The following is a 24,271-nucleotide window of genomic DNA, read 5'->3' on the forward strand; positions in this document are numbered from 1 at the left end:
AGCTCATAACCCATTAAGGAAAATGAGGCAGATACATAAATAGCTCTAAAAAGTAGTATAAGACCATAATGAGAAAGATGGTTGAGTGCAGGATATGAAATTTAAATTGAGTGGTGGAGGCAATATACACTATGTACTTTTTTTTTTTCAACCCTTAATCATTTTCTATGATTCTCTAGTGAAAATTCTTCAATTTATCCAGATCATTCCTTAGATGCAGAGCTAAAACACCCAGCAGGCATGAATATGAACAGCTATGAGTATGTTTGGGTGATTACATCAAATTTCTGACTGCTACAGTTCTGTTTATGCATCCCAAACCTGTTCTTGCTCTTATCCCTACACCATGCCATTATCTCTTGGCAGCATAAGTAGTGGAACAAATGCTTGAATCATGCAGACCCAGGTTTGAATCTTTGTGCAGGCTTTAGATCTTGAGTGGGTGTGTTAGTTAAGAGCAATTTGGTTAAAGATAACATATTCCAGCTTAGCTAGCTTAAGCTAAAAGACAGATGGAGGTGTGGGATACTCATGGACCCCAAAGGCAAGAATGAAGTTGAGTATCAGGCTCAACTAGAACCAGAGACTAAAGCACTATAACAAACCCAGAAAATTCTCCTTAGTTCTTATTTCTACAAATCTGCTTCATTTTTCTTTCTGGCTACATATGATTTTCCCTCTTTTATAGCAGACATGACAGGTAAGGGAGAAGCTTGAAGTCCCTAAAGCTTTCATTTTCTAAGCCATGTGGATGAATAAACGTGTGTTTATGTCAGGGTACAGTTCACATAAAATGTTGGGAAGTTGGTAGAAGAGTTCCCATACAAGCGGAGTGACTGGGATAATACAATGATAGTTGTTCAGTGTAACTAATCATTTGATCTCTTTTAGTCTAACTTAACATAAATGCATGAAATCAGAGATGCCTCCATTTTCCCCCCACTTCAGTCCTCATGCCCAGGTTCTTAGCATGAGTGAAAAGAGGGAGATGCTGTGAATAGGGTATGAGATTGAAGTTTTAATTTAGACTGGACTGAATATTTTAATACCTTAATACCAGAAAATAAACATGAATTATCAAAACGATGTAGTTCTTATAACTGTAGATGACCAGAAAGCTATAGGATCAGCCTAAAATGTTATCCAGGGCTGGGAAAGTGAAATTAAAGGTAGCATTTATTTGCCTTTTCAGCAAAGGATTACTTATTGAAGTGAGCTATAATTATAGTCAGTAGGCAAATAATATATTTTGATATAAATATCCAGTTCTTCCTCTTAAGGGAACTAATTAGAACCTTAAAGCAAGACAGCTAAGGAATTTCTTATGGGGTGGTATGGCTCATCCACCATCTGTGAGCTCCATTCTGCTCCTGGTCTAATCTTAGCTGGCATCTCTATTTGTGATTACAGGGCCTTCATTACCTATGGCAGAGAATTCACAATTTTTGCTTTCTAACTCTGAGATGACTTCATGATGCTACTAGCCTTTTTCTGCTCCTGAGGGCTAATGGGCTGCCTTAATTCTCAGGTCTGTTCTTTCTTCTTGAGGGGAGGGCTGTCTACAACCTTCCTGTGTAGATTGAAAACACGTTTCTACTCCCTTGGTGGTAATGCTATCTTTTGCTTCAAGTTGAAACTGAAAATGGGTTGCTCATTTATGCAACACCATGACATTTCATGGGTAATAAATAATTAAACAGCTTTCCTAACAATAGTAGCTATTTTTTTTTCACCCCACAGCCAATATTATATGCAAGTTAAGCTTGCAACTAGCCCAACCCTTTACAAATGGTGATTATGGAGTTCTCTATTTTAAATATATTTCCTTTTCATTGAACTTACTGAGCTACATTCTGATTAATTCTCCAGTTCTTAAACATCTGGTTATTGAGAGGCAATGACCAATATATTACATCTCCTTCCTTAACTCTCTCTGCCCTTGAAAATATGTTTTGGATTCAAACAACAAATGTTTTCCTGTCTATCTACTTCTGCCCCAACTCCCCAAATACACAAATAGCTTTATAGCATTACAGTTTTTCTGACTCCATACAAAAAATTTTGCATATAGATAGATACATATTGGCAATACTAATCTTCCACTGAACACTTAGAAACTAAATATATTCTAATTTTTAGTATCTCTATAGCAAGATTCTTCCTGAAAAACACCTCCTGGACCCTGCAGGAGATGCTTTCAAGTTCCAGTAAAAAATTATGAAGTAGCTCAATTTTTGCTCTCCCCTGGCTTCCCCAAATTATAATAATACCATCATGATCTAGGATTCAGTAGCCTAAGGCTCTCTATCTTCCACCCACTTTTTATTTTAGCTGGGTGGAAAATATTAATATGTTATTTTACACTGGAATATAAATTATGGGCAATTAAAAGTGTGCTTTTAAGTTTTCAGCCATGGCTCATGTTATTTCAGATCTTGCCTAATTCCTTGAACTATCATTCCATTGTGTCTCTCCTTCATCAGAAAGCTTAGGTGGTTTGCATTGTTGCTATGTGACATTTAGCCTCCCCAAACTGGTACGTCATGGTCTTCTGCCGTTTGAACTTAGTCTACTTTGAACTCATATCTAATCTGTTTGATCTACTTTATTCCCTGCATGTCCAGCACATGTTCCAACCTCGATATTCTATTTTATTTAAATAATCACCTTAGTCTCTCTCAGTGTTTGCTTACTATCACAACAACTTTCTTCAAGGCTCAGTTGATTGCCACATCCTCTCTGATGACTTACCGGGTTTCCTCTGTAAGACTTCATTTCTTCCTCTCTGTGACATTAAGTCTCCATCATTTACAGGTCACTCTTCTTCAAGTGCTTTGGAGTGGAGATGTTATATCCGTACTATGGATAGTGACCATTTTTTCCACACCAAATATTGAGACACAAGCCAAATTATTTTTTCCCAATTTTTAAGTTTCTTTACAGTGTAATTTTTTATAAAATTAAATTTTATATTTTAACATTTTTATTTTCAATTTCACAAATATGGGGAAGTCCAAGGATGAGGCGAGCTTGTAGCTAATTGGCTGGTTGCTATGCTCATGGATGGTTTGTGTCTGATAGCTAGCACTTTATTACCTAGAGAAAGTCTGTATGGGGAACCAGATTATAATGTGACTATTGTTGGCAGAGCCCATAATCAGAGCCAAAATAGATTAACGGACTTGAAGGATATTTCCGCAAGGTCTGATGGAGTAGTCCAGGTTTGCCAACAGGAAGAAATTATGAGAATAATTTGTCTTCTCCAAAATCTGGATCTCTTTTACTGGATGATGTTCATTAAGCACTAACATCACTTCTTGGGTTTCCCATTTTCTGTGCCTCCTTTCCTGAACACTTCCTTTCTTTTGACACCTTTGCTTTCAAGTGGATCAGTAGTACTATTTTGGCTACTTATTCATCTCTGGGAGCCATCATGTCTCTTTAGCAAGCCTTTGCATGTGTCAGAGCTCATATTTTATGTTTTGATGTTTTAATAGCACTCAAATATTTTTAAAAAATCATATGGAAGGGAAGGTATTCTCTTAATAAACTATATATTCTACAATTTTTAGCTTTTTAAATAAGAAAAAATAGAAAATTTTGCAATAATATATAATAGCTAGCAAAATATTTGTAATCAAGTCTCTTCTAGAAATTTGAGGACATATCATTGTATCATTGATTATACTAGATTTGGGAAAGCAAGGGTGTGGCTAACTTTTAATACCATATATCCCCACAAGAAGGGTTAAGGTTTAGTAAACATGTTGAAGGAATGATGGACTGTCTAAACAGGCACATGGATAATGAATGGAGTGACACCTCCTGAGACCTACATTTTGGTGGATATAAGAAGAGGCGATTCTAGTTCTTACATCCTTTTTCTTAATTGCTGCTTTCAGGGAACATTAGAAAAGAAGGTTGGCCCCTGGTATTGTTTTCTTTGGTAGGTTATATGGGATCAAAGGCAGAACTTAAGGACGTGAGTATATTTTTAGACTTTGTGATTTATTCAGATAGGTTGCTATAGAAAGTGGTGCAAAGCTATTTCAAGCATAGAATATCACACCCAGGGTGCTTTAACACTGCATTCAAATAACCTGAGATGAGATGAATAGAGGTATCTGCAAACTGAAATAAACCACCGCAAACTTCTCTCTGGGTCCACAAGTCTGGCAACTGGTGACTCAGGCACTGGGTCAGGCGACCTGAATGTTTTATCTGGTACCATGATGCCACCTTAGTTTATAGACTTGGGGATTAGCTTAGCAAACGTTCAATAGTTTGCTTCTTAGTTTTTTTGTTCCCCAATAAATTTCTCCTAGTCCATGTCTAGATGTAGGTAAGGGCATTCCATGCCTGTGAGCTATCAGCACCAACTGGAAGGAGAGAAAACTATCCCAGTCAGGAGTGAGCAACATTTGCTTTCCCTATGAAGAAGAATGACTTATGAATGGCATTCAGTTTCCTGCCATGGTTCTTTCTCAATGCCCTGCAATTGCATTTCTGAATGGAGGAGGCTCGGTTTATATGATGGACAGAACTGCCAGACTGCACGAATGCTGTAGTGAGAAGAGGGCACATCAAAATATCAGACACTTCAAGAGGAAAGATTTATAATAGCTCCATTTAAAAGTACTTTGATACGGAGAGGGATGAGAGATGCAGTTAAGGAAAATATAGCATCTTCTCTAAGGAAATTTGGGAAGGCCTTGAAAAAGCAGTCCTAATCTCTCTGGCAAGTCTCTATTCCTTCCGTGGCCTGTGCCTTCTTTGTGACTTTGCTCATGATCTTCCTCCTTGGAAAAGTTTTCTACAGTAATCCAAAGGCTCAGGGAAATGTAGTAAGTATGAGACTGGAAGGTATTGGCAATATCCCTATTGTTCACTGATGGATTGGTTTATTCATTCATGCACTCATTTATTCATTCACTCATTCATGCCATGAATATTTACTGATTTTTTACTATTTGCCAGGCACTAAGGATAAAGTGTTGAAGAAGATCAACAAATCCCCTGCCTTCCTGGAGCGTACTTGCTTGTGGGAAAAATAAACAGAGGATCCATTAACAAATAACTAGGTACCATAATGTCAGGCAGTGACAGTGCTATGAAGAAAATTAAAGCAGGGTGGAAAAACTCGTGGTAACTGGTAGTTTTTCATTTTTTCCACCTGGGTGCTTTTGCATTCTCAGTGAGGTTGGAGTGACAAAGGAAACTTGTAGCATTGACTTTCAGGTTAGGGCAGTTTTCTACCCTCTTCCACCCCTGCTCTCTCCCTCCCCCTGCCTTCTCCCTCCCCTTGTTCTCTCCCACCTCCTGCCCTCTGCCTTGGGCCTCCAAGATCGCCTCTAGATTCTGCAGTGTAAGTCAGCTCCTTCCCCTTTGTTGCCACTACATTCTCTATAAACATGTACATGTACTACATTCCTTCCCCTAGATAAACCAGAAACCTCTTTTCTGTTTTCTCATTTTTGCAGTCTTGTACACAGCTCCCATCTGCTGATGTTCGTTCTTTCCCTTTGCTTTGTGGGTGTATACTTTTAAAAATTCCTTTACTACCGTGTATAGTTGGATCTTGGGAAGTACTAAAGACAAACACCTATATACAATTTACCATATTTAAATAAATTTATTCACTTAGTAACATAGCCATCACTGGTTTTTCTCTGTGGACCTTGGATATTTTTCATCCTTGCAATTTTTAAACTGTATATGAATAATATGGTCATGTAACAACACCTATTATAAATTCTACTCCACCTGCATCTTCCCCAGAGGAGTTGTCCTTCCTCTCTACCAATTCTACCCTGTTTTTAGAGATTCAGTTTAATTCTCAGAGTTGTCCACAGGAGCCTCCAGCAACTTGTCAATTACAGTTTAGGTTTTTCCATCCAGTAACAGTTTATACAGGGGTTTCTGCTCCAGTAAGTTGTGATCCTCTGTATCTTCCTGTCTGTCTCTCCAGTTTTGAGGGCTGCAGTTTGCCCTGTGACCTCAATTCTCTGACAGATCTAAGAAGAGTTGTTGATTTTCAGTTTGTTCAGCTTTATTCCTGTTGTTAGGATGAGAGTGATGAGTTCCAAGATCTGGACACCTGGAACTCAGTTTAAATCTGCCTGTTTCATGCAGTTTACTCTAATCGTTTCAACGCTGGGATATCTCTTTCCTTCCAGTTCCTATTTTGGACTTTAAATATCAGCATAATTAAATATATTTCTCCTTACATCAAATGTTTTATATGTGCCTAGCTTGTCTTCTAGCAAGACTGGGACCTCTTGGAATGAAAAGGAAATAACTTGTCTCCTGTATGGCTCCCCAGGTTTTATTAGATTAATATAGATTTGAATGCCTTCCATATACCAGACACTGCCACACATATTTCATTGATTTAATTATCACAACATTTCTATGAGATTATTTGTTTTCCTGATTCATTGAAATGGGTGCTGATACTCAAAGAGGTTAAAAAGGTGCCTGTGGTCACACTTTTTGAAGTGGCAGAGCTAAGATAAGAACTCAGATCCGTTTGATTCTAAGAATAAGACAGTGCCCCTTCAACCAAGCTATACAGTCCTTTTTAGTGCTTTTTTCTTCTCCATAGACACTAAGTCTATTCTTGTTGATTGGGTGAATTAATGGATAAATTATCTGTACCACCGTCTACTACTGTTCTCTTTTCTGTAAAATCAGGATCATAGCAGGAACTTGACCTAAAAATAAAATAGTCAACTGAGGTCTCTTAATTTGGCTACTAAGTAGAGTTAACTGACTAAAACCCTCTCCCGTCACTTCTCCTTAAACTTCCAGAATGTTCCAGAAACATTTTCCTGAGCTCTATTACAAGCTGGAACATTTTAGCCACTATAAAGAAAGACTATTAACGTTTTATGCTTTGGCTGCTTTCTTCCAAACACTGAGGAAATAAAATGTTTTTTGCTACATATTGGTTGCTCTATTCATGTTTTTTCATGATGTCTTATAATTCAGACCTTCTTTATAGAGACATGGGGGTATGTTTTATAACTATAAGGGTAAGCAAAGAAGAATTTGCATGACATCCTAGAAGACATAGCTAAATAGTAACTACTGAGTTCCTGTAGCTTTTCCTTAAATTTCTCCTCACTTTTTGTCTCCCTAAATCTAATCCTTTAAAACAAAAACAAAACACAACTTGTCTTTTATTTACTTATTTTTAAAGTATATTTTATTGATTATGTTGTTACAGTAGTTCCAATTTTTTTCCCTTTGCTCCCCTTTGCCCATTACCCCACTTCCCTCAGCAATCCCATCCTTAATTAGTTCATGTCCATGGGTCATGCATATACATTTTTTGGCTTCACCCTTTCCTATATTATTCTTAACTTCCCTCTGTCTATTTTGTACCAACCAATTATGCTTCTTAATCCCTGTACCATTTCCCCATTTCTCCCCCTTCCCCCTCCCAGCTGATAATCCTCCAAATGATCCCTATACCTATGATTCTGTTCCTATTCTAGTTTGTTTCATTGGATTTTGTTCTTATTTTTTAAATTCAGTTGTTGATAGTTGTGAGTTTGTTGTCATTTTAATGTTCATAATTTTGATCTTCTTTTTCTTAAGTAAGTCACGTTGACATTTCATATAATAATAGCTTGGTGATGGTGAGCTCCTTTATTTTACCTTGTCTGGGAAGCACTTCATCTGCCCTTCCATTCTAAATGATAGCTTTGCTGGATAGAGTAGTCTTGGTTGTAAGTCCTTGCTTTTTATCACCTTGAGAGCTACTTGCCAGTCCCTTCTTACCTGCAGTTTCTTTTGAGAAATCAGCTGATAGTCTTATAGGCACCCCTTTGTAGGTAACGCTCTGCTTTTCTCTTGCTGCTTTTAGGATTCTCTCTTTATCTTTCACCTTTGGCATTTTAATGATGATGTGTCTTGGTGTAGTCCTTTTTGGTTCTAGCTTGTTTGGGACTCTGATTCCTGGACTTGTATGTCTATTTCCTTCACCAAATATGGGGAATTTTCCTTCCTTATTTTCTCACATAAGTTTTCAATTTCTTGTTCTTCCTCTTCTCCTTCTGGCAACCTCATGATTCAGATGTTGGCATGTTTAAAGTTGTCCCAGAGTGTCCTAGGCCTCTCCTCATTTTTTTCAATTCTTATTTCCTCATTCTGTACTGGTTGACTATTGTTTCCCTCTTTATGTTTCAAATCATTGATTTAAACCCTGGTTTCCTTCCCTTCACCATTGGTTTTGTGTGGATTTTCCTTCATTTCATTTAGCATAGCCTTCACTTCGTCCCTTATGCATTTGCCATACTTAAGCATATTTTCAAGCCTGTGAGCATCTTTATCACCAGTGTTTTGAATTCTACATCTGTTAGGTTGGCTATCTCCTCATCTCTTAGTTCTCCCACTGGAACCTCGATACATTTCCCTTTTTGGGCTATACTTCTCTGTCTCCTCTTCTTGACAGGCTCCTGTGTTTGTTTGCCTCTGTGTCTTGGGTAGAGTTGTCACTCCTGTTATGTTGTAAGGGGCAGAGCCTTAGGTTTCTTGTCAGTAGAGGGTGACCTGTTTCACCATGTTGTGGCACTGTATGTGGGGGAGGGGTCTGAAAGAAAACAATGTCACTTGCTCAGCACTTACCCCTTTTCCAGGCACTTCTCCCACTTTGTATGTGACTGGTGCCTCTCTAGTTGATGTCCTGGCTGTCATTCCCAGAGTGGGTGGGTCTGCAGATGTTCTAGGACTGTCGGGGCCTTTTAAACAAGAGGACTCTGCTGAGAGATAGGCAGTTTCTTCCTCCACCCCAACCCCCACTGGTTTGCACAGTCAGAAGCAATGAGACTTTATTTTCTCTGATGCTGGGACTGTGAGCTGTGTGGTCTGGTCTGGTGCTGGGAGTGCTCCCTAGGTGTCCCTCCTGACTTTTAAAAATGTGTGACTGCTCTTTCTGGCAGCCTGCCACTGCCACCACTGCTGCTACCACAACACCATGTCTGCTCTGCCCTGGCTCCACCCCTCCTACCTGTCTGGATGAGTATTTCTTCTTTATATCTTTGTTTGCTGGACTTCCATGCAGCTCAAATTTCTGGAACTTCTGATTGTCTCTAGTTTTGAGGTAGTTGTATTTCTTCTTATTTGTGGAGGGAGACACAACCTGTCTGTCTAGTCCATCTTGACTGGAAGTCCACAACACAACTTGTCTTTTATTTATTTTTTATTATTTTTTATTTTTAAAATATATTTTATTGATTATGCTGTTACAGTTGTCCCAATTTTTTTTCCCTCTGCTCTCCTCCACCGTGTGACCCCCCCCCCCAGTTGTCCTCCCCACTTAGTCCATGCCCATTGGTTGTGCATATAGTTCTTCTCAACCTCTTCCTTTTTACTCCATTCCCTTCTATTATGCTTCTTCATTCCTGCATCATCTCCCTCCCTTTTCCCCCTTCCCCCTCCCGCTGACCTCCCCCCTATATGTTCCCCATACCTATAATTCTTTTTCCCCTCTTATTGTCTACTTAGTTTGCCTTTGTTTTGATTCCCTAGCTTCTGTTGTTGGTTGTTGTGATACAGTTTTCATTTTAATGTTCATAGTATTGATCCTCTTTCTCCTAAACAAGTCCCTTTAACATTTCATATAACAATGGTTTGGATCTGATGAACTCCTTCAGTTTTACTTTGTCCTGGAAGCACTTTCTCTGCCTTTCTATTCTGAATGGCAGTTTTGCTGGATAGAGTAATTGTGGCTGTAGATTTCTGATTTTCATTACTTTGAATATTTCTTGCCAGTCCCTTCTTGCCTGTAGAGTCTCCTTTGAGAAATCAGCTGATAGTCTAATTGGGACCCCTTGGTACATAATTCTTTTCTTCTTTCTTGCTGCTTTTAAGATTCTCTCTTTATCTTTAATTTTTGACATTTGATTATAATGTGTCAGTGTGGTTCTCCCTGGGTCCAGTTTATCTGGAACTCTCTGTGCTTCCTGGACCTATAAGTCTATTTCATTCCCCAAGTTAGGGAAGTTCTACTTCATTATTTTTTCACATAATTTTTCAGTTTCTAGTTCTTCTTCTTCACCCTCTGGCAACCTATAATTTGAATGTTCATTCGCTTATAGCTGTCCCAGAGGTTTCTGAGCCTCTCCTTATATTCCTCAATTTTTGTTTCCTCTTTCTGCACTCATTGACTGTTTGTTCCTTCCCTATGTTCTGATTTGTTGATTTTGAGCCCTGTTTTTTTTGCCCTCACCACTAGTTTCACTTGATCTTAGCCAAAAGGCCGAGAAGCGATCACCACTAGTTTCATATGTGTTTTTGTTCATTTCAGCAGGACTAGCCTTCATTTCTTCCTTGTCTTATAGCTCTGAACTGAGCCTCAGAAAGATTTTCTATTTGTTCATCAGTTAATTCACGTATTTGCTTTTTGGTTAGCTGTGTCATTGGTATATCAATCATGATTCCTGCCATCCTGACCGTTTTCATTTATCTTTCCTTCTTGGGCAGGGCTGTCAACCCTTCTAAGCTATCGGGGGCAGAGCCCTGTGCACTTGTCACTACCAGGTGACCCTTCTCACCACACTGTGGTGCTTTGTGTGGGGGTGCGGGTCCAAGATGAATTCCTGCCATTCGCTCTCAGCTGAGAGGCCAGGAGCCTCCTTCTCTGTCCCCACGCCCTCTGGGCCTCACAGTCCGAGACAATGGGGGTCTGCCTTCCCAGGTGTTGGAATTGCGAGCTGACGGGTTTAGTCTGCAGCCAGGGTTGGTTCCTGGGAGCTTCTCTCCTCCCCTTAAATATGGGTGTCTGTGCTTACCAGATCCCGCTGCTCATCGCTGCAGGAGCCGCCTCCAGCACAGCTTGACCTCTTCGCCCTGGCTTTGCCCCTCCTACCCATCCGGACGAGCACCACTTGTTTTTAACTTCATACATTGGACTTCCATGTAGCTTTATTTTCTGGAACTTCTGGTTATTTCTGGTTTTGCAGTAGTTATAGTCCTTCTTAGTTGCGGAGGGAGATGGAGTGTGTCAGTCTATGCCTCCATCTTGGCCGGAAGTCTCCACAACTTGTCTTTTAAAGACAATATACACTTACTATAATTATTTGGAAAATGCAGAAAAAGTCTAAAGAAGAAGAAACTACTCACCATCTCATCATCTAGATATGACTGTTAACATTTTAGCACATTTCATTTCAGTCTATTCCCGTCTTCGTTTGCTTAAGGCTTTTATTTTAGACATCTGATATCTTATAACAGAATTTTTATAAACTTTTTATATTATATATCATAAACATTTCTGCATGTCATGAATATTTATAAGCATTATTTATATTTATTGGATTCATAGTTAATTGACATAATCATTCCTTCAAAATTGGTAATTTCTGGAGGTGATCATGTGTGAAACAAACAAAAAACAATAAAAAAGGGATGAAGAGCAGCTATGGCTCTTGATTCATGTGTGTGTTTTTTTCCCCATGCGACTGAAAAAAGAGAGAACTTTAGAGACCTGTAGAACATTTAGAATGAATAAATTTCTCATTTGATAAAGATGCAGTATATGTATAGATACTGAATTTGCTTTAATCTAAAACATAAAAAACTGGACAAAGTATATGAAGCAACAGTTTTTAAGACATTACACCACAGACATTAAAGGATAGTGACATCTGAGAAACAGAAAACAAATGAGGCGACCCTACCATTGCTCCAACTGACTAGCTAGAGGGAGAGTCTCCAGGCCATAGTGAGGGAAGGGAATGTAAACAAAGAACTAGTGAACTGTCTAATTTGAGGAGATTGAGCTGAGGGTCTGGGGAAAGTAAAGTAACTAAAATTTACAAGGAAGACTCCCAAAGAAGAGAAAGCTAAACAGAGAGAAAGAGAGTTCTGGAGATCTTCAGAGTGTTCTTTCTGATTCTTCAACTGAGCCATTATTCAGGCATGCATATGGCCAGGGCAAGAACCTCCAAAAGAATCAAGGGAACAATTCCTAGAGCTCACACAAGTCTAAGGATAGTCCCCCTTTACATCAGCAAGCGTATAAAACCTCATGATTCATGGAATCAGGTAGAGTAGTTAGAAGGGTTTTCCTCAGCATTAGGGAAAAATTAGTCCTAGACTAAATATTGTTCCTATCTCATCTAACAAAACTTAAAAGTGGTACTCTAAAAGTGCTTGAGTTAAATTAAGTGCATATCAGAACAAAACTAAGGAATATTTATGGTAATACAGAAATATCTAGTTCCCCAAAAGAAAAAAATTAATAATATCTATCATACAACCAAATATTACAATGAATACAAAGAAGTGCGAAAATACCCATAATTAGGAGAAAAAATTAATGAAATATAATTGTCTCATAAATGACATTAATGATATAAATAATAAACAATTGTTATAATTCCATTACACATATTCAAGAGGCGAATTAAAAAATTAAGTGGGGACATCGATGAAATTAAAAAAGCAAAATTAAACTTCTACAAATAGAAACCATGGTCTGGGATGAAGTATGAGCTTCATGGTATTAACAGCAGATTAGACATTGCAGAATAAAACATGTATAACAACAGGAGCACAAGGTTTAGAAGATAAGAAATGGAAACATACTGTTGTAAGGATTTACACTACACATTAAATAGTATAATATCATTTGAAGGTAGACTGTAATTAGTTAAATACCACTTTCCCTAAACCAACCCCTTAATATAGTACAGAAAGAGTTATAGACAATAAAGCATAAAAGGTGATAAAATAGGATCATTTAGGAAAGTCAATTTATTCAAAAGAAGGCTGAAAAGTGGAAAAAGAAACAAAGAAGAGATAAAACAAAAAATTAACAATTGGATAGATTTAAACCTAACTATGTAGATATTAAGTGTAAATGGTCTAAATACTCAAATTAAAAATTAGAAATTAGAAATTGTCAGATTGGATAAAAAGATCAAGATCAAACTACTGTACATGTTTCCTGTAAGAAACCCAATTTCAATACGAAGATACGAAGAGATTAGGGGTAAAAGATGGAAAAAGACATACCATGTTAAACTAACCTAAAGAAAGAAAGCTGAAGTAGCCATGTTAATATGCACAAGTTTGATTCCAGAGCAAAGAATATTACTAAGAATAAAAAATGTTACTTCCCAATGATAGGAGTAAGTTTATTAAGAGGAAATAATAAATTTGAACATTTTATACCTAATAACACAACTTCAAAATGCGTAAAGCACATACTGATAGAACTGCAAGGCAATATAGACAAATCCGCTATCATAATTGATAGAAACTTTGTTGCAATAATTATAGAGTAAGCCCGCCCCCCAAAAAATCAGCAAGCATACAGAAAAGCTCCACAACACTGTCAACTGTCTTGATCTAATCGACATTTATATAACTTCACCTAAAAACACAAGAATACATATATTCTTCAAGAACATTTAAAAGAGACACCATTTTCTAGGCCATAAAACAAATCTCAATAAATTTAAAATTACTTAAATTATACAAAGTATTTTCTCTAACTACAATGGAATTAAATTAGAAATCAAAAGCAAAAGATAAGAAAATCCCCCAATTTTTGGAATCTAAGTATCCTACTTCTTAGTGAGTCATGGACCAAGTAAGAAATGAGAAAGTGTTTTGAACCAAATTAAGGTAAACACAACTTTCAAAATTTGGAGATGTAGCTAAAGCAGCACTTAGAAGAAAATTTATAGTATTATACACCTACATTAGAAAAAAAAGAGAAAATTCTCAAATCAGTGATCTCAGTTTCTACCTTAAGAAACTAAAAAATGAAGAAGAAATAAACTCAAAATCAGCAGAAGAAAATAAGTAATACAGAACCGAACTGAAATCAATAGAAAACAGAAAAATACTAGAGAAAATGATACCAAAACTAGTTACATATGTACTTAAGTGTTGGAAAAGATAGCATATTGGTATATTTGTTTGTAAATTCCCAACCTTCATTCATCTAAAGAAAATTCTATAATTCCTAATATTTTACTTTTTGTCTTATTTATTTATTTATTTTATTGGAGGTGACATTGGTTAATAAAATTATGTAGGTTTCAGGTGTACAATTCTGTAATACATCATCTGTATGTTGTATTGTGTGTTTATCACCCCAAGTCAAGTCTCCTTCCATCACAATTTATTCCCCATCACCCTTTCTTATCTCCCTCCACCTCCTTTCCCTCTGATAATTACTGTGCTATTGTCTGTGTATCTGTGAGGTTTTGTTTTTGTTTTTGTTTATTTTTTGCTTAATCCCTTTACATTTTTCACTCAGCTCCACAACCCCCTCCCTTCTGATTGCTGTCAGACTGTTCTCTATCTATGCATCCGTTTCTATTGTTTTTGTTAGTTTATTTTGTTCATTTGATTACATATGTAAATGAAATTACATGGTACTTCTCTTTCTCTGACTGGTTTATGTCACTTAGCATAGTGTTCTTCAGGTTAATCTATGATTTTGTAAATGGTAAGATTTCTTCCTTTTTTATATCTGAGTAGTATTCCATTGTGTAAATGCACCACAGCTTTTTTATTCACTCATCTACTGATGGGCACTTGTGCTGCTTCCAAATCTTGGCTATTGTAAATAACACTGTAATGAACACTGAGGTGCATATATCCTTTTGAATTAGTGTTTTGGGTTTTTCCACACATATTCCCAGAAGTAGAATCACTGGGTCATAAGGCAGTTTCCATTTTTAATTTTTTTCAGTAACATCATACTGCTTTTCCACAGTGGCTACTGCTTCAATCTGCATTCCCACCAATGGTGCATGAGGGTTCCTTGCTCCCCATCCTCGCCAACACTTGTTTGCTGATTTATTGATGATTGTTATTCTGATAGGTGTGAGGTGGTAGCTCATTGTGATTTTAATTTCCATTTCTCTGACATTGAGCACCTTTTCATACATCTGTTGGTCATCTGTATGTCCTCTTTGGAGAAGTGTCTATCCAGGTTCTTTGCCCATTTTTTAATTGGATTGTTTGTTTGTTTTTTGGTGTTGAGTTATACAAGTTCTTTATAGATTTTGGGTACTAAACCCTTATCAGATATATTATTAGCAAATGTGTACTCCCATTCAAGAGAAGGAAAACTCTGACTCCAAAAAACCTCCGCTGCCTTGCGGCATACCTCTTCAGGGGAAAGGCTAAGGGAGTAAACCCCGACAGAAAATCCGGAGCCGGAGTCCCTAAGGCGGTTTGACGTTGTAGTCAACACCGGCAACTCCTGCGGCGCACCTGAAGCCAAGCTGTATTGACTCCGTCTTTCCCTTGGATCCTTCAGCTGCGAAGAGAGGGGGGGTCTGCTGCATGGGCAACAGCAGACCCTCCATATCACCCTGCCCAGGCTCTGTAGCTTCATGCAAGATGTCGATTTAACACGGGAGGAGACAGATACCGTGTCACTCCCGAGTCGGACTGCACAGCCATTCTCGGTGGTGCAGATAGACTCTTAAGAAGCTACACCATCGTCTCTCGAGACGGACGGCTGCCGACGACGACTCCCATTCAATGGGTTTTCTTTCTATTTTGTTGATTTTTTAAAATTTTTTGCTGTGCAAAAACTTTTTAGTTTGATGTAGTCCCATTTTTTTTTCTTTAGTTTCCCTTGCCCAAGGAGATATATCAGAAAAAAATATCATTACAAGAAATGTCCAAGATTTTACTGCCTGTTTTCTTCTAGGATTTCATGGTTCTGAATCTAATATTTAACTTTTTCATCCATTTTGAGTTTATTATTTCAATGTATGGTGTAAGAAGTTTGTTTAGTGTTATTTTTTTGAATGTATCTATCTAATTTACACAGCATCATTTATTGAATAGACTATCTTTACCCCATTGTATGTTTTTGCCTCCTTTGTCAAGTATTAATTAACCATAAAGGTATAAGTTTATTTCCAGGATTTCTATTCTGTTCCATTGATCTCTATGTCTGTTTTTACTATGCCAGTACCATGCTGTTTTGATTACTATGGCCTTGTAGTATAGTTTTATATCAGGTAATGTGATACCTCCAACTTTGATCTTTCAAATTGGTGTTGCTATGCTGGGCCTTCTGTGCTTCCAAATAAATGTTTGGAATATTTGTTCTAGTTTTATGAAATATGCCATTGGTATCTTGATATGAATTGTATTTAATCTGTAGATTGTTTTGGGTAGCATGGACATTTTAATTATGTCAATTCTTCCTATCCATGAGCACAATATGTGCTTCTACTTATTTGTATCTTTAAAAATTTTTTTCTTTAGTGTCTTATAATATTCTGAGTATCGGTATTTTATATTCTTGGTTAAATTTATTCCTAGGTATTTTATTTTATTTTTTTAATGCAGTTGTGAATGGAATTATTTCCTTCGTTTTCCTTTGTAATAGTTCATCACTGCTGTATAAAAATGCAATTGATTTCTGGGTATTTATTCTATATCCTGCTACTTTACTGAATTTATTAATTGGTTCTAGTAGATTTTTGGTGGGATATTTAGGGTTTATAAAGTGTTATGCCATATTCTAGTTTCTTACGTTTTGTTTTCTCTGCATTTCAGGTAATGTTCTTCCATTTTCAAGTTCCCAATATATTTGACCCCAAAGTTTCTCATTTTGCCCCTGCTGTTTAGAAGAATACTTATGCCAATGCAAAACTCCCATTTTGTCTTAAATCTTCTAACTGGTGCAAAGAGGTTCATTTTTCCACTTTGTGTTTAAGTTCTCATTATAATCAGTATAAAATGGTAAATGTAATTATCTGGTTCCTCCTTCACCCTCAAGATCTTCTTTCTTTCCATACCTCTATTTTCTGACTCCAGAAGATTTTCCCAGGTCTCTCTCTCTCTCCCATCTACCTTCTTTGATTCTCTTTTGCTCTTCCAGCTTTGCTGAAACAATTTGTTATTTGTTATTTGTACAAAATGTAATATATAATATTTTAGAAAAAAATACTAAGTCTTCTGGTATTCTACAGTGAATGGTAATTTGGGTGATTCTATTTTTTTGAACTAAACTTAATTTTATTTAATTTTAATGAGCCAAAATTTAGACTTAAGAACTGATAGTTGATTCAGTTTTAGAAAACTTTTAAGTACATTTGGAATAACTTGAGTATGTGTATCTGTTTTTTAAATTGTGAATTTGATGAAACAGTTCAAGTATTTAATACAAAATTTTAACATCTGAATTAAGAGGTATTGTAAATATAAAATACACACAAAATATCCAAGACTTCATACAAAAAAAGAAAAAAATAGCTGATCAATTCATTCCATATCAAAATACTACTTTGGCTGTATTGAGTTAAATAAAATATGCTATTAAAATGTACTTTACCTGTTTGTTTTTTAAATGTGTCTATACTAGAAAATCTTAAATTACAAATGTAACTCATTATATTTCTGTTGGACAGTGCTATTCTATATCTTGATTGTCTTAGTCGTTACATGACTATATATGTTTATCAAAACTCAGAGCATTCAAGACAGATGCAGTATGATCTTATATGTGAAATCTAACTCATATTTACTTGGGAATATCAAAGTTTCACTGTGTTTTTTTCTTGTTTATTGTCATCTAAAAAATTGGAGAGGGTAAGATGTTTCCTATTGGTTGTTACAAGACGCAATAAAGTGCAGCCTTGAAAATTTGTAGTTTACATATTGCCAAACAAACAAACACAATCTAATAAGTAAATGGAAAATTACACCCATGATTGTATACAATGGACTGGATTGGATGGGACAAGAGAAACTAATTTAGTATTCCTGGAAAGAGGCAATGACAGTTTTTCTGTGATGTTGACAGTCGTGTCTGGGAGAAACAGACATCTTCAAGGATGTAAATCAGCAGACTTGGTGATGAATTTGGGATAACTTTAAGCCAAGCCTCAATTCTGTAAGTTACTAGCTGTGCTAGCTGAGGCTGTTTACCCACTTCTCATCTCTAGTCCTCTGATTCCTTATCTCGAAAATGGGAATAATTGTATCAACTTTATATGGGTTTTGTCAGATAAAAAATCTTTCATTTAGGGCCAAATTAAAAGACAATTTGGGACTGTTGGGCCTACCATTCCAAAAGGAAATGATTATTGTATGTTCTCAGGCCCTGTGAAAACCAGGACAAGGTGCAGACATGACGTATCTAGCTAATCAACATGCCTTAATCACATTTAATTTCACAAAATTTGCTTCTGATGAGTATTACTCTCATTAACAAACCATCTGGTGTTAATTTCAGATAGAGTTGGCTAAAGTGCTTGTGACTAGTCTTTCAGATTTAAATATCCATTTTAACATTGTGGATTACTAGCTAGAGTACTCAAATGTTAACCAGCTGCCCTTAGGATATAAATTAGCACCACATTCTATGTGAACTGTTTTGATGAAACCACAGACCATATTCAAATTACAGGTTTAGTCTTATTGAATAAGATAAATTAAGTCTGGGGGAAAAACTGAAATGGATAGATGGGTGGTCACAATGATTACCAATTCATGATGACACTTAGAATTCAGAATTCATTAACTGATGGTGACGTTAACAAATATTCTTAGTTCAGTAGCAAATTCTACAGAGTAATTTTCCCCAAACAGCTACAGAGCAGAAAAAAAGAACTATTTTTTTCAAGTTAATGACTCCTTTGTCTTTTTTTGTAGAAAAAAATTAACTAAGTTCTTTTATCCTTCTTGGTGCTATTACTATTTTGTCAGGGAAACAGGTCTCCCAAATTTCAGGAAACTACAAATCGAAGTCCTAAACCACTCTCTTTCATTTTCTCTGCCTTCTGCTGCAGCCTTTTTCTCATCTTTCTGTCTTCTTCCCTGACTCAACTCGGCCCTCACTGCCTTTTGTTCTTTAGAAGACGCTCATTAACATTTTCTAATGTATGTTAATGAACAGCAATTAGCATCTTCTATGGGAACAAAAGGGGTGTAAGGAAGGAGGGTAAAGGCTATACAGAATCCAGCCAGCCTTGCTTCCTGCTTCTTTATGCTCTAGGAACAATTGTCTTCTTTCAGTCATTTCATAATTCTTGAGTGCTTCTTTGTTTGTTTCATTTTGTTTGTTTAACCATAAATCCTGACAACCATTCTTCATGACTTGGAATATTGCAGAAACGCATTGGGCGACAGAAAAATTCCCTTTTGTTTTAAGTAATCCAAGGATATAAGCAAAGCCACCAAGGTTTTATAACACATTATTTTCATCTGGTTGTTATTTTGGTATCCTATTACTATAAAAGAGTCTAGCCACAGAAACTCACACAAGCGAATGAATTTTCATTTCAGCACACTTATTTACAGTGGTTGCCCTTTACGGTGGTAATTGCAAAGTAAGAGCACACACCCTGAATATATATTTGACAGCATTGTTAAATAAGAAATGTTCCCTCCCCCCAAATAATCTAAATGCAAAGAAAAAGCAAGACTCACCACTATATTTTTGTAACCACAGAGAGCTCTAAATGCCTTTGTAAACAGCTATTTATTTATTAAATATGTACAGTTATAAAAAACCCAACCCTCCAAACCATGTAGAATAAAAGCTGTTTTTATTCTTTCTGTAGACCAATGGTGTCATAAAATATCTAATTGCAGTTTCTCACAAATACTCCAGTATATAATTCACTATTTGTAGAACTATGCTTCAGCATTTTATAGTTACTCTTCCAACTAGAGGGTGGTAAAATTTGGAAATATACCAGCTATCCACTTCACTCAGCCTGTGTTTAATTTTAATTTTATGTACAATAAAAAACAGAAGGGAAAAAAGTGCAGAAAAACTTGATGTGCATCCCCTTTCCTTTCTTTTATGCATATAAAAAGATTTATTTTTTGTTGTAAAAGGATAGAAGAGGGTATTTTATTCTCAGTGGATCTCCTCTCTCTCTCTCTCTCTCTCTCTCTCTCTCTCTCTCTCTCTCTGTTCTTTTCGGGGTTAACCATTCTCTCTTTGGGACCTTATAGTAAAGTGTGCTTCTCTACAGAATTCATCCTGTTCCACTTGGTGGCTACAATATTTTATATTGTATTTTTAATAAAGCAGACATTGGCAACTACTTCTTAAGGGTCTCAGGGACTCAAACTATAAATTAACCTAGAAGGAAAACCACTAGAATGACAACTATTACAGCAGTTGTATTTCTTGCCCGCTCCCCTCTTTGGGGTGGGTGAGTCCTACCAAAAGTAAAATTCTTCTTCTTTTTTTGTTGTTTTATTACCACAGCAATTTAAAAGAGCTATTTAGTATCACCAAGATATTGTAATATTTGAAAATATGACCGACCTTTTGACATTTATTATTATATTGTGTGTGTTTTTTAATGTACATGCCCCGTGGTTTGTTTTTCCAGTGGTCATAGGAAGATGTTGGCAAATCCAGAAAGACTAGGTCTAGCCAATCAAACATTTTTCCCTGGGTACCTTGATGATATTAAAAGGGTAATGATCTTATTCTGTGTTTTCTACTCCTGAGGATTTTTTAAATGTCCTGTAGTTTATAGATTTATTAAGGTAATTGATTGATACAAGAACTAAATAATTCTTCTCCTTACTCAATGGCTTCTAAAATATTATGTTTAATTCCATCATTTGAAGGACTTGGATTATTATAAACAAATGTCATGGGCATCTTTCTGTTTTTACCAAAATGTAGCTGAAGGGGACCCAAGTTTTTCCACCCTGAAGCTGTCTTTTAGAATACTGGTTTTAAGCTGTTTATTAAGAAATAAAAGACTCAGAAAGAACATTTGACCCTCCCTCCTTTCCTGACCAAGATAGTCAGAGAAAAACCTGCTTCAGGAAGGAAATTTTAGGCCTTAGTTTAATTTGAATGAAATATGGTAAATAGGAGGCCTTCTGGCTGAGGCCTGTAAGCTAGAGACCACCTGTGTCCCACTGTTTCTGAGTTGCCTGGCAAGAATTTGCCTGCCACGTACATTCTGCCCATCCTCAGCTCCCTATAAATTGCCCATTCTCACTTCTGAAACCTAAGACCTTGCTTCCCCCTTTTATCCTTTGTCCAAAGTGTCCTATATACCTAATGTTGTCTCACTGTCTTTGGAATTTTCCTGTGTGCACTATTAAAATTTGATTTTCTCCCAGTTTATTCATGTCTGTTAATTTGATTAATAGCCCAGATAGAAGAATTTAGAAGGTGGGAGGAAAAAATAATTTCTTTTTTTAGCCCCCATATATCAAAACTAAACATAAATATATAAATATATAATATATATCAAAGACAAAATGCAACTTTTGACTGTCTTTAACTTTATATATTTTTCCTATCATTTACTGCAATTTTCACCCTTTTTTTTTTGCTATATGTTTTCCTTTGTCTTCCTACTTTTCCCCATCCCTTTTTTCACTCTTCTCTTCTTCCTTTTCATGCGTTAGAAACATACTTTTGAACTGCTATACAGTGGACACTATATATAAACAACAGGTATATTAGTGAGTTGTCCAGTCTTTTACCAAAGTCTCAGTCAAATACAAAATGACATCAATAAAATAAAAGAATTTATAATTTGTGTTGTTTGAGTAACATTATAGAGGGTTCATTTCATAACCTACGTCATCAATTTCTCATTTTCATTGGATCTTTCCCAGCACTCTAGCTAGCATAACTAGCGGTCTCCTATTTCTCACTGTCCTTTCTCTCCTAAAGCCACTCAAATTCGGGCTTTTGTTTACACCACTTCACTAAATCTGTGCTTACCAAAGTCATCATTGAACCCCGCAGTACAAAATCCAGTGGTTGATTTCCAGTCCTCATAATACTTGACTTAGAAGTCTAAGACATCTTTTTGGTGCACATCACTTGCCTTCCACAATCTCCTATTTTCCTCCTACTTCACTGATTGTTCATCGCAGTCTCTTTGGTTGGTTCTTCTTCTCCTTGTCCTCTCAAGTTTGGAGCCCTCTTTTCAGCTTTGTTTACATTCACTTTCTTGGTAATATCAACTGGGCTTATGGCTTTAAATGCTATCAAAATGCTCATAATTCCCAAGTTTATATTTACAGTCCAGACTTTTCTTCTGAACTCCAGGCTCAAATATTTACTGCCTATTCAACTCTTAAGCTTGGATGTCTAATAGGCATCCCAAATCCAACATGTTAAATTAAACTCCTGATGATCTTCAACCTGATCTGCCCACTTATGCTATTCTCCCTACAGCCTTACCTTCTCTTTTCCCTGTAACTCTATCCTTCTGATTTCCCAGGCTAAAATCCTTGGGTGATCCTTGATTCTTCTTTTCTTCTCACATCCCACGTCACACCCCATACTGATGACATGGGTTTTTCAGCTAAGATTTGGAAATGTCCTTGTTACAGCATAGAGTAATATCCCTCTCAGGGCAATTTAATCTGAGATAAAAGGTGCCCCGTTTATATGGAAAAGGCTGAGATTGACATTTCCTCGTACTGAAAAAGAAATCCTGAAAAAAAAAAAAAAAAAAAGCCTAATAAACATAACTAATACATTCTTGCTATAATATAAGTAAGCTAAATAATATACTCATAACTTATAGATTTCACTGCTATAAAATAGCAAGACTCCTTAAAGGCAGTTATATTTTCTTCTACAGTTTACCATTCCAGAGTATTTTACTCTGTACTCTCTTGTGAGTACACAATAAATGCTAATGGAATAAATAAATTTCCAGTTTCCAAAGTAATAACCTGGTGCCACAAACATCCCTTCAAGAGTTAAATGTGGGTCAGGGGAACAGGCAATATCATTTAACTCTTCCAGCCACTTGGCTACTCTGATCCTCAAGAACCATAAACAACTTCCAGTGCTATAGATTTAAGAAGAAAGCCTGGAACAACATCCACTTCTTTGAATGATTCCAGTGCCTCTGAAATGTGACATTTTGCTGTTGTTTCCTTTTAGTGTTTTTTTTAATTACTGGGTCTATTTGCATGAAATGAGGATCCGGGTTGCCTAGGAGTTCATCTGCTCTTACTGCATATTCCTGTCTTAAATAAGCTTGCTTCAGTGTAGTTTTTGCTTGCTGCCTCCAACATTTTGACAGGATCTCTCCCTTCTCTTATTCACTGTCCTCCAAATCACTCCCCAGGAGAGAGTTTATTTTTAAAGTATATAATCAATAGGCTTTGGGAAGCAGCCAAAGCATGAGGGGGTCATGTGATTGGAAATAAAATACTAGGATTGTTGAGAGAAGCGATGGCAAGAGGCCATACCAAAAATCGTCTGAGAAGAAAAAGACAGTCTGTAGCTCCCATTTTAGTATTCTGAATTTCTTTTTCACAGGCTCTTTGCCTTAGAGAGGTTTCTTAGCTTGTTTTTTTAGCATCCCTTTGTTTTGCAGGAGATACAGACGAGCATTACAGTTGCTTTTTAGACCAAATCAAGTTTGGTCTGAGACCCATAATAAGAGTCTTAAGTCTCTTGGTCATAGTGCTGCATTTTAGTTCTCGATGCTGATGATGCCTTTGCTGACCCCTTGAATCAAGAACAAACCAGTTGTGATCACAATAACTATAAAAATGACTGCTTATAGGCCCTGATTCAACTGCCAGATGAAGGAATGCTATTGAGTAATGAGAGAATCTAATGAGAATATGCAGATAATCATGCGTCGATGAGAATCACTGTGGGAAAGTCACTCAGAGGAAGGAAGGGGCTATTTCTGCAATACTCCCATCACATCACTTAGAAACCATAGGTCTTTTTTAAGTTCTTTACTTGTAGTCACCAGGATGTCTCATCTTATGGATTTTTAGGTTTCATTTAATGGTCTTTTAGGACTATCTATCTTGTACCTGAAAAGATGATCTATGATTTCAGACCTGTTTTTTCCCTCCCCTGTTATTAGAGGAAATTGATTTGTTGCTTATTTCTTTCACTTGGGATTTTTCATTCTGCTGCTTTTATTTAATATATGACTTTTTCCTGAAAAATTTCTTGCATTTTTGTTTATTTTGTATTTTTTTCTATTTAATTTAATTATCTTTACTTAATCATGTCTAGTGGATTGGTTATCACAAATCAGTATAATACTTTGTGTGAATTTTTGCTTTTGCGTGTTGTGGAATAGGCTGTGTGACAGCCTTTGTTATTTGGCCTTAGCTGTTTCCATATTATATACACTGACTGGACCCTGCTTCCAAGGCTAATCTTATGCTTTCCTTGGGAATTCTTCTTTGACTGAAGAAGCTTGGAGGTGGCATTAATTGCAAATAAAAGACCATGACCTATTGTTGAATGTAGAATATCTTCTTAGAAGTGTCTGCCTTTACTATTGTGAACTCT

General features: G+C 36.5%; 1 protein-coding gene across 1 annotated transcript in view; it reads left to right on the plus strand.

The window, feature by feature from the left end:
* Positions 1–693: 693 nt before the first annotated feature.
* The window catches only part of TMC1 (transmembrane channel like 1), a 129,399-nt gene continuing 105,821 nt past the window's right edge, over positions 694–24,271 (plus strand). Inside the window, exon 1 of the mRNA XM_090275222.1 lies at positions 694–700. Within this exon, the coding sequence (XP_090131348.1) occupies positions 694–700 (7 nt within the window). The remainder of the gene's footprint in view (positions 701–24,271) is intronic.

This window comes from Furipterus horrens, unplaced genomic scaffold, assembly GCF_987537825.1.
Source record: "Furipterus horrens unplaced genomic scaffold, mFurHor1.1.pri manual_scaffold_4, whole genome shotgun sequence".
NCBI classification, from domain to species: domain Eukaryota; kingdom Metazoa; phylum Chordata; class Mammalia; order Chiroptera; family Furipteridae; genus Furipterus; species Furipterus horrens.